At 37.1% G+C, this 12,241-nt stretch overlaps 2 protein-coding genes across 2 annotated transcripts in view; both read left to right on the forward strand.

Moving 5' to 3' along the window:
- Sog (chordin short gastrulation) overlaps window positions 1–741 on the forward strand; it is a 77,790-nt gene extending 77,049 nt beyond the window's left edge. Inside the window, exon 8 of the mRNA XM_076390203.1 lies at window positions 307–741. Coding sequence (XP_076246318.1) covers window positions 307–501 — 195 coding nt within the window. The 3' untranslated portion in view covers window positions 502–741. The remainder of the gene's footprint in view (window positions 1–306) is intronic.
- A 9,904-nt stretch (window positions 742–10,645) lies between these two features.
- Window positions 10,646–11,779, forward strand: Mrpl12 (mitochondrial ribosomal protein L12). Its single transcript, XM_076392897.1, has 4 exons — window positions 10,646–10,824; window positions 10,998–11,232; window positions 11,309–11,437; window positions 11,515–11,779. The coding sequence occupies exons 1-4, from the start codon at window positions 10,760–10,762 to the stop codon at window positions 11,629–11,631; spliced, it is 546 nt and encodes a 181-aa protein (XP_076249012.1). The 5' UTR covers window positions 10,646–10,759; the 3' UTR covers window positions 11,632–11,779.
- Window positions 11,780–12,241: the final 462 nt, after the last annotated feature.

Below are 12,241 nucleotides of genomic sequence, written 5' to 3' on the forward strand. Positions count from 1 at the left end.
TTCCATTTAAAAAAAGTAAGTCGTGCCCCTTTGCCTCCTTAAACAACGTCCCTGAAAGATTTATTCTACTCTAAATAGCCAGCCTTTATGTCCCATTCAATATTAAAACAAAACCATAACAATATCTGCAATAGTTTCGCAAAACACAGCTTATCACGCTTTACGTGTGTATCTATGTGAAAACAAAACGAGGGACACAGTAATCAGTCAACACACAGTAATTGGTACTCTTATCCTACAGGGTGATCCTAGTGGAAGTAACACCTCAGTTTCGAGCCTCCACTAACACAGTGTCTATCTTTGCAGAACGGCGAGGTGAGGTGCGACAGGAAACGATGCCCACGGGCGCTGTGCAATTCAATCGCGCACCAGATAAAACGGGGCGAGTACGTGGCAGACGCAGACGACTGTTGCACGGTGCAGTGCCGCCGAGCGAGGCGTCATCACCGCAACAATCATCATCCAGCCCGGCATTCCGTGACGCCGTGCGAGCTCAGCTGAGCCTAACCGTCGTCATGAGCCGAGCCTCCTCCGAACAGTCCTGGTTCACGGATAATACGCTCCTGGGCCTTGTTTCGTAGCCATCGGATTCGCGACTCAGCTGTGCTCGTCGTAGCTGTCGTGATTGTCATCGGTGCTCCGATTCCTTAGCTCCAGAGTGATCGGGCAAGCGGCAGAGGCGAATTGGAAGGACCCTGAAGTCGCTCGAAAGGCGCCTGACGAACTGGAAATTGATAGACTGGAAATTGATAGACTGGAAATACAGTGATTGGAAGAGATCTGGTGAGGTCGTAGTTGACGCGGATACGTGGGAGAATTTTAGTGAGGATAGATATTCAAATAGAGAAAGAGTACTAAATTTTGTCCATATATTGTGCGTGGATAGTATTCCATTTGTAGCTCATTATGTGATTCTAAATTTAAATTTTGAAACTTAATTGAGTTTGTCGAGTCCCACGAGAAAGTCTAGTTTTTTCTGAAAATCACTGATCCATCTCATGACCCCTGATTGTGGCATTAAAAGGGTTAAACGAGAAGCTGTTGAATGTAGTCTGAACGGGAAGATAGCAATCAGTGGGGAACAGAAAGATTCCCTGCTGTATGATGAAAGCCACGACAATAATCATAAAGATAATAACGATACAAATGTCAGAAGAGGACGTGGATTGTTCGTCAGACGCTATTCTTGTTCCCTATCGCTCGTTAGCTCGGTAATTCGCTCTGGAGTCTGTCGCAGCACCCATAAGCCGCGTCCAGACGTTTATTAATCAATTGGCTCTCATCAACGGATAAACTGTTGGACCGGAAGTCAGTCAATCACCACTTCGTCTCTCGAATGACCTAGCATGCGGTATACATTGGAGAGACAATCCCAGGAGAGCAAGGAGTTCCGCAAGCGGATTGCATTGTTTTGCATTAATTTCGAAGGAACTTCATAGGCAGGTAATTAAATAAAAAGTATTTGATCCGTGTTCAATTATTTACGTAGACATTTTGTATTGCCTATAACACTGTTAGTACCTACATTTTAAATTCGATGCAGTAAAATTATAGAGAAATTTTATTTAATTATTCGATGTCTACGTTAACAGCTGAAGAAGGATGATATATTTTTTGGTTTCCTATCTACTTACGAAGTTTCGTTGAAATTACCACGTGAAATCACAGATGAGATGAGAAATAAATCTAACATCTGATGAAATTTTGTGTTATGCAATTTATGTGTCAAAAAAGTATCAATGATATTGGACACTTTTTGTTCGGGACGGTGACTATTTTTATGAAAATTTATATCACACAAATTAAAATCAGTCTCATTTAAAACTAAAAAAAGTGTTTAACTTAGCAATATTGATTAATAGCAATATGCTTAGTTTTAATTCTAATCGCAAATAGAACTACAGTCTTGTTTCATTTTGAATCGAGAACAATATTACATTGGGCGGAGATTGCAGTGATCGAATCTCAAAAATTGAATTAGATGTTAGATCTATTCCACGTCTTATTTCTGATGAGACTATGTACTTCCGCCGTTAGTCGTGTCGGTAAACGCAAAGCCCTACCGTACCCACCAACCTCACCAAGTTACCCAGCAACCAAAGAAGACTGAAGAACCTCCGATACGGTGGCATCAGTTATCATTTGCGCGCGAATGCTAACGTCTGCTATTAACTCCAACTTAACCCTTTCACTACTTAAGTCGTACGAAGCACGAACAAAGCGAACAGTATCAAATCGTTTAGTCCGGACGATGCAAGGACATTTTCTGTATTTTTGTAATATATATACAAATAATTAGAATCTTAAGAGGTAGACATTTTTGACACTGTATTTCGCCATTTTATCAAGCAGCGAAAGGGTTATTATTATTATGAATATTATTAATATTAATATCATCGTCATTATTAATCATTGACTTCGTTAGCGTCATCCTCACGTTATTCATTGTTCGTCGTGATCGTCGTTAATCATCGTTCTTCATAATCATTGAGCCACGTCATCTTTATAATTATTATTATCATCATTATTATTATTAATGTTTCTATTACTATTTTAAATAGTATGAATGTTATTGCTATTATTTTTAACGATATTGCCGACACCGTTGCTAGCAATATCGCGATCGTTATACGATAACGAAATCGTGCCGTGTTTAATCACGGCAGCTTGAAATAGCGTGTAATCTCATCGATGAAAACGTTTCATGGTATTTCCCTTTCTGTGGCGACAACGATTGTTGACTCTTGCAGTTCAACAGAGAGGGAAACAGAAAATATGTACTCTTTTGTAATTTATAAGCATATTTATTTGTTAGGATTGTCTTTAAGTTATTCGATAGCAACGCTCTCAGTTTCGAGGTAATTCATAATTCACCATTCGGAGCAATTTCGATACGAAGAAAGGGAATGGGTTTAAATTAAGACAGCGCTGGGCGTCGCTATCGTCGAATGTATGCGTGAGAACATAGATATGGTGGGAACAAAATCAATGGACTACTCAGAACTGCTTTCGTCACTATACAAGACAAATCTTATAAAGAGAATATAGCCTTAATGATCTTAAGTAATCAGTTGACTGTGTTCCAACTATATCGCAAGTGTATTTACCGCGCGTGTCAGTTTTTTATGCGAAGGTGAGTTGACGCGAAAGTGAGAAGAGTATAGATTCATAGAGTTTTGTTTTCTTCCTCTTTTGAATCCGAGGAAGGTAGACAAACAGAAAGAGACAATAATAGAGGAGGGGAAGTATTTATAGAAGATTCTTTGATATCTTTACGAGTTTGATGGTAAAAAGTGACAAGAATTGTGGCGAGATGCCATTGTTGCAGTAGACAAAAATTGGTTGTCACTCGAGTAGAAATGCAAACAGGAAGTCAACAGCTATGATTGTTGAAGAAAGACGATTGAAGCGACATTGGAATCGAAGATTTAGGATATTACGTTCACTTGATATCCAAATTCTTCGGCTTCAATGTTAATTCCCAGCTTGCACCGCGACAAGTGCGTTACGGCTTTATCTCTCTCTCTCTGTGCATTTCTTTATTATCTAGTCTAAAGCGCCGATGCGTCTTTTCTGGGCAAGCTCGCGGAAAAAGGGCGGTGATATTCGATGGCTAATAAGAGCCTTGAGGAAACGGGGATAGCAGCAGCTGGGCTGGTTGCTTTCAAGTTCAAACTTCGAACGCTTCTGATGCGACACTTTCCCCCGAAAGAAAACCCTACGAAATTGCAATTGTCGCGTGATAAAATGATTTACAATAACTAATTTGCCACGTAAGTATCTAGATTTAAAAAATTGTCAAATATTTACATAGTTATTTATCCCATCTGATGCAATTCTTTTTTCTAAAATTAAAATACTAATTCAGATTTCATTTTGTGATCGCGCGACATCACTACAAACTGGGTAGAACTTATAGATATATCTTTATACTGTAGAAGGTCGAGAAATAGATAAATACTTTGCAATACACTTTTAATTACATCTGTTGGTATGACAAAAAATAATTTTCGTGCCTGATGATATTACATACTTATAAGTGATATTACTTGTATATGAACATCAGATTTTCGATGTATCGCCTACAGTATCGGACGAAAGTCAACACAAAGTGATTGTAATTTCGTGGAAAGTTTATTGAGAAGCGTTGATTCGCTGTTTGTCATTTGTGCCTTAACATCGTGTGCATACTCTTTAGTCAACACTATAATTGCTAGTTAGTGGCGTAGTGGCCATAAACACGATTTACTGTCAATGTTTTTGTACATAACCGCATATAATACGTAACCGAGAAATCACGACCACTATTAATTAATGATCAATATCGCGATTACTATTATTATTATATTATTATTAATAATATTTATATATGTAATTATAACGATTCTTTGTGGACCGTCGAATACGCAGTTTCGACGACCCGCATTATTATAAACGTAAATATTCTATTTTATTATTATCGTCATTATATAGAAATACTATTTTTACGGTTATTTAAAATCATCCCCGTTGTGTATGTGCATGTTAACGATCATGAATAGATATGGCGTTCTCATCGCCGTTAAGGGACACTTGTATCTTTCTGAAGTGCATTACGCTCGCATTATCTTTTATTCACCTTACTAATATCCATCTAACATCGTTGCTGATTTACGTACGCTTCAACAGTGCGAGTATCGTGGTCGATAAGAGAGAAAAATTGTGGATAGAAATGAGTGCTACCAGTGGTTGATTTTGAAACTTTATTTAGGACAAGGAAAGTTCCAGAGTTAATACTACATCAGCGCTGTTAGTATACAATCATTCAAATTGAAAATATACGAGTCATTCAACTTGTAACAGCGTTACCGTACTGATCGATTGTGCCTTACTGATCGTGATCTGTCGATAAATCAAGAGAACGTATAAACGTGCCGATAAAAAATATATATTTATAAATATTTCGTTGAGAATCGATGTTAACACGTGTTCGATGTGAATTGTAAATGTATATAAATAACTTCCATAATTGTGAAAACGCTGCGATTAGTGCCTTAGGGGATTGTAATTGACAATCAGAATGATCGGTAAAAAATCTTTTTTGAGAGAATTCGGTATTGTGCATGCGCGGGTTTCGATACCGATACACCGTGTAAATAAATCTTCGAAGAGAGTACGAGGAATATTCGAGATATCCGTCAATTTTGTTATACGTCACATCTAAGCTTGTGCGTGGGTAAAGGCATCCGAGGAGAGTGGAGAACGAAGAATGGCGAGAGTGAGAGAGAAAGACAGAATAAACAATTGTTGATATTGCTAATTAATGTAATAAATCGTATAATTGAACGCAAGCAGACGATTATATTAGAAATAATTGTATGCCGATTTCAGTATTTCCATTAATAAACAAATACACTCGATGCGTCTGTTTCAGTGCGACCGATGCATTAATCTTTTCACAGGTTCGATTTACTCGAAGCATGTGCCAATTTGTACTATCTACCAATAGATAGATAATACCAATTTGTATTATCTATCGCATATTAAGTGAACTTGATACTAGTTGTGTTAACTTAAAACACCCTCGAGCGGGCTAAGGACATACTCAACCCAGGACAGGACATCTCACATGTCCTGTCTTGACTAGACTTGACTGACACATGAACAACGGTAGTAATGTAGGATTGCATCGTCACTTCCTATCCTGTTCTCCACAGATACTTATAGAAACAGTCATATTCTCTCGGGTGCTTCGTAAATGCCTGGAACTCCTGAGAGAGTCGATAAATGAAATTACCAAAGCCTCTATCCCTCCTTAGCCATGAAAAAAGAGAAGATACTAAATATTAAAAAACAATTGTGTTTATTAAACGATAAAAGAGACCTCATTTTAATGTTGGCATAAGAGAAAACAGTTACTTTTTATATTTACATCTAAAACAAGAGGATATTTGGAATCAATCATTTAGTTAGAGAGGTCTACATAATTGAATTCCCTTTGGGTAGAGAAAAGGATTTATTGACTCCAGGTATATGATATAGTTTTACAAAGGAATTTAGTGGTCTACGGATGCGTAGTAGAAACTGCGGCCTCAGTTTCTTCCTAGCCGTCAAAGGAGACAGGTAAACTTTAGTGAACTATTGTCCGTTGAAATTGGGAGAAAATTTTTCGGTAAGTTTAAACATACCATTATAGTTATACTGTAGATATTTATGTAAATTAAAATTTTTATGAAGGAAGTTAAAGAAATAGAACCTCAGTTATGTTATAACTTCACTTTTATTTCGAATATTTCGTACATATATATATTTTTGCGTACTAAATACGTTCTTCTATACTTGCTCACACATTTAAATATTCTATAAATGCGTCAATATTCGTAGCCTAGATATAGTTGTACGATTTTCCTTCTCTAACATAGTACAATACTTACAATTGTATTATTGCGTAACTACGATATAACAATAGGAATGTAGTAGTATAGTAGTACACACTGTCGCCTCTAGAGTTTGCAAAGGCAACTATGTACTTTATCAAATTTGGACAAAAAGATGATATAATATTGATACAAATATTGTCTAATTTAAAAATGTATGTATATTTTCCAAAAAACTGCACATCTAAATTTTATTTATTTCATCTTGAGTGCCTCGACTATTACAATTACATTCACTTCTTATAAAATGTGGAAGTAACTAAGAATAAAATGCGGGGCCCCTTGCGCGCGAGACATAGGGCAAAGTGCTCCGTTTGCTTGGTACTAAGAGCGGTACTGGTAACATACGCAACAGTAAGACATTACCATATAGTAGTGGTAATATTCCAGTAACCACAAGAGATTTGTTTTCCTGTATAATAAATCAAAATTAATTATAATTAATTATAATATACAAGGAATCGACATTGGACTAAAATTGTATATAAATTAAAAAGTAATATTAAATTCCAACTTCACTTTCCAAATATAGTACACAGATGTAAGCGAAGTATTAAAAAATACTATCTCAACATTATACATGTATAACAAATTTTATTACACTATTAAACGAATACTTAAATTTTCATTCGATACGGGTGACAAACGTGAGAAGCACAACTCATTAACAATCCAACAAATGAGGTATTATCACAAATTTACTGATTACTAGCATAAGATTGTATATATACTAATCCTGTATCGCCAATGTAGACATACAATAAAGAACTTATAGAAACTCACAAAAGCATATAATTATTGAAACCTCCAATATCATTCCCTTATCCTCAAGCGACATCCGAAATTTGAGAAACCTTTGGCAATATAATACCTCCTTGGTACGTATGTTCTCCTGATACAAAATCGCTATTTCGGCTTTCGGAAATTCTTGGAATTTGACGTCAAATTCCTGGAATTTTCGAAGTGGCGGGAACTCCGAATACCTCCTTGGTACTTATGTTCTCCTGATACAAAATCGCTATTTCGGCTTTCGGAAATTCTTGGAATTTGACGTCAAATTCCCGGAATTTTCGACGTGGCGGGAACTCCGAATACCTCCTTGGTACTTATGTTCTCCTGATACAAAATCGCTATTTCGGCTTTCGGAAATTCTTGGAATTTGACGTCAAATTCCCGGAATTTTCGAAGTGGCGGGAACTCCGAATACCTCCTTGGTACTTATGTTCTCCTGATACAAAATCGCTATTTCGGCTTTCGGAAATTCTTGGAATTTGACGTCAAATTCCTGGAATTTTCGAAGTGGCGGGAACTCCGAATACCTCCTTGGTACTTATGTTCTCCTGATACAAAATCGCTATTTCGCTTTCGGAAATTCTTGGAATTTGACGTCAAATTCCTGGAATTTTCGAAGTGGCGGGAACTCCGAATACCTCCTTGGTACTTATGTTCTCCTGATACAAAATCGCTATTTCGCTTTCGGAAATTCTTGGAATTTGACGTCAAATTCCTGGAATTTTCGAAGTGGCGGGAACTCCGAATACCTCCTTGGTACTTATGTTCTCCTGATACAAAATCGCTATTTCGGCTTTCGGAAATTCTTGGAATTTGACGTCAAATTCCCGGAATTTTCGAAGTGGCGGGAACTCCGAATACCTCCTTGGTACTTATGTTCTCCTGATACAAAATCGCTATTTCGGCTTTCGGAAATTCTTGGAATTTGACGTCAAATTCCCGGAATTTTCGAAGTGGCGGGAACTCCGAATACCTCCTTGGTACTTATGTTCTCCTGATACAAAATCGCTATTTCGGCTTTCGGAAATTCTTGGAATTTGACGTCAAATTCCCGGAATTTTCGAAGTGGCGGAAACTCCGAATACCTCCTTGGTACTTATGTTCTCCTGATACAAAATCGCTATTTCGGCTTTCGGAAATTCTTGGAATTTGACGTCAAATTCCCGGAATTTTCGAAGTGGCGGGAACTCCGAATACCTCCTTGGTACTTATGTTCTCCTGATACAAAATCGCTATTTCGGCTTTCGGAAATTCTTGGAATTTGACGTCAAATTCCCGGAATTTTCGAAGTGGCGGGAACTCCGAATACCTCCTTGGTACTTATGTTCTCCTGATACAAAATCGCTATTTCGGCTTTCGGAAATTCTTGGAATTTGACGTCAAATTCCCGGAATTTTCGAAGTGGCGGGAACTCCGAATACCTCCTTGGTACTTATGTTCTCCTGATACAAAATCGCTATTTCGGCTTTCGGAAATTCTTGGAATTTGACGTCAAATTCCTGGAATTTTCGAAGTGGCGGGAACTCCGAATACCTCCTTGGTACTTATGTTCTCCTGATACAAAATCGCTATTTCGCTTTCGGAAATTCTTGGAATTTGACGTCAAATTCCTGGAATTTTCGAAGTGGCGGGAACTCCGAATACCTCCTTGGTACTTATGTTCTCCTGATACAAAATCGCTATTTCGGCTTTCGGAAATTCTTGGAATTTGACGTCAAATTCCTGGAATTTTCGAAGTGGCGGGAACTCCGAATACCTCCTTGGTACTTATGTTCTCCTGATACAAAATCGCTATTTCGGCTTTCGGAAATTCTTGGAATTTGACGTCAAATTCCCGGAATTTTCGAAGTGGCGGGAACTCCGAATACCTCCTTGGTACTTATGTTCTCCTGATACAAAATCGCTATTTCGGCTTTCGGAAATTCTTGGAATTTGACGTCAAATTCCCGGAATTTTCGAAGTGGCGGGAACTCCGAATACCTCCTTGGTACTTATGTTCTCCTGATACAAAATCGCTATTTCGGCTTTCGGAAATTCTTGGAATTTGACGTCAAATTCCCGGAATTTTCGAAGTGGCGGGAACTCCGAATACCTCCTTGGTACTTATGTTCTCCTGATACAAAATCGCTATTTCGGCTTTCGGAAATTCTTGGAATTTGACGTCAAATTCCCGGAATTTTCGAAGTGGCGGGAACTCCAAATACCTCCTTGGTACTTATGTTCTCCTGATACAAAATCGCTATTTCGGCTTTCGGAAATTCTTGGAATTTGACGTCAAATTCCCGGAATTTTCGAAGTGGCGGGAACTCCGAATACCTCCTTGGTACTTATGTTCTCCTGATACAAAATCGCTATTTCGGCTTTCGGAAATTCTTGGAATTTGACGTCAAATTCCCGGAATTTTCGAAGTGGCGGGAACTCCGAATACCTCCTTGGTACTTATGTTCTCCTGATACAAAATCGCTATTTCGGCTTTCGGAAATTCTTGGAATTTGACGTCAAATTCCCGGAATTTTCGAAGTGGCGGGAACTCCGAATACCTCCTTGGTACTTATGTTCTCCTGATACAAAATCGCTATTTCGGCTTTCGGAAATTCTTGGAATTTGACGTCAAATTCCTGGAATTTTCGAAGTGGCGGGAACTCCGAATACCTCCTTGGTACTTATGTTCTCCTGATACAAAATCGCTATTTCGGCTTTCGGAAATTCTTGGAATTTGACGTCAAATTCCTGGAATTTTCGAAGTGGCGGGAACTCCGAATACCTCCTTGGTACTTATGTTCTCCTGATACAAAATCGCTGTTTAGCCTCAAATTTTAAAATGTGTGGGGAACGTGATTTAATTTTTTATTTGTGTTTTCTTAAAGCAGAATTGTAATTCGACTTACCTTTTTGAGCCTCGTCTTGCTGGCTTGATAGCTGTGAATCAAGTCTTGTGTACAATCAAATTTCTTGATGTCTTCTTGGGCCTTCTTCCTTATTTTCATTCACAACATTAGAGTACAATAGGCAATGACCATGTACCCAATGTTCGCAATTATTCTATTTCGTCGGTGTTTATACCTCTTGCCGATATTTTTCAATTCAATACCAACAGAGTATTGAGAACTGTTCTCTGTAATATTTGAATTTTTCGTTTTTCACGAAACAACCTGGCCAATGTAGGTTTCGAAGAACTATATTGTTCAACACATAACATCTAATTAGACATTAGACTGATGAAATTCTCTTATTGACTAACTAATAGTTTAAAGTAATCCCAAAGAGAATATATTCCAAAATAAATCCTGAAAAAGTAAAGTGGCTATGTTGTCTGCAATATATACCATTACTCCAGTATTTACTATAGTCTTTATTAACAATACCATTAATTATTTCTGAACAATCAAATTATCGACAATTGATAAATCATTGTAGATGTCGCGAGGTATCTACTTATCCGTTTATCTTCACCCATGTGTGGTTCGTGTTTTCGTATACATACCAGTTATATTTTTTGGAGTGGAATACTTGTTTAAATAACGTTGAAACTTACTCCAATCAGAAGAAACATGATGAATACACTACGATTTGTTTCTCGGCGAAACATTCACCAGATTCGGCAATTTCATAAATGGTAGAGTTCAGAATCTTCTAAACATGTGATTAAAAGTATCGATTACATAACCTCACTTTTGTATCATATACTACACATGGAACAATAATATATTTTACATTATTCAACGAATTTCTTGTCTCTTGTCAAATGTTAGTGTGTAAATCGTAATATTAATATAATGATGTTTTCAGTGCCATTCAACAAACAGAAGCAGTCACTGCTGTTAGTGAACCTTCAGTGTCTCCTTCTGCTTCACAGAGTAAAGAACCCGAAGTTAGTTCTAGGATTGACCAAATTGCCAATCAGATCATTTCCCTAAATTTAATAGAGGTAGCTCAACTGAGTGATCTTCTCAAAAAACGATTAAATCTACCTGATGCACCTGTAATGCCAATGGGTGGTTTCGTACCTGCAGCTCAAGCTGAAGTATAAACATTACTTTTCTTTTTATAATAATATAATATTTGAAACATATACACATATGTAATTATTTTAATTATAGGAGGAAGATGTTGAACCACAAGTAATACAAACATCATTTACTGTCAAATTAACTGGTTTTGATGATAAACAAAAAGTTGCTCTGATAAAGGAGTTGAAGGGCATACTGCCAGACTGTAACCTTGTACAGGTACTGTATTCATGTCTTTTTCATTAGATAAATTTTCTCTTATATGCTAGCTTCTCATTTCATATGTTTTTGCTTAGGCCAAGAAGTTTGTTGAGAGCGCGCCAGCAATAGTTAAATCAGATATTCCCAAAGATGAGGCAGAAAAATTAAAAGATAGTATCACCAAAGTAGGTGGTGTAATTGAAATTGTATAATTTTTTATCACTAGCTGATATAAGTACACATCCAAAGCATCATGTGGGAGGTCTCATAGCATTTTATAAATTAGTTGTACCTAAAATAAAACTAATTTCCTTATTCTGCACTTTAACATAAATATATTTTCCATGAATGTGCATTTTATATTTCTTTATAAGTGCATTATCATTTGTACCTGCTTTATTCCCACTTTATATTGTACATGAATATGCAAAAGGTATGATCTAGTTCTAATGTATCTGGAGATTCAATAAACTAAGAATAAATATAAAACTTCGTTCACAAAGTATAATTCCCATACACTACCCTACAACTGATAAACTACTCACAACTGATAAACTCATGCTTCTTTATCAGATGTGGCATATATAAAGGACCTTGTAAATATAAAACAGGTGTGTTAGTCAACCGATTCGTATGCAAACTAGCCACATTTTCAACTGTAATCAGCGAATTAAACTGGCGCTGAGATAACAATGGTATCGATAAAACAAGGACCGTATCAATTTGCGCATAAGAATCCTCTCCAGTTTCTCGCGCGACAAGCTAGTATCGCAACAAAACGACAAACGCCTCTGTACAGAAAAAGAGTAGCATTATTTCGAG

This window comes from Calliopsis andreniformis, chromosome 2, assembly GCF_051401765.1.
Source record: "Calliopsis andreniformis isolate RMS-2024a chromosome 2, iyCalAndr_principal, whole genome shotgun sequence".
Lineage (NCBI taxonomy): Eukaryota > Metazoa > Arthropoda > Insecta > Hymenoptera > Andrenidae > Calliopsis > Calliopsis andreniformis.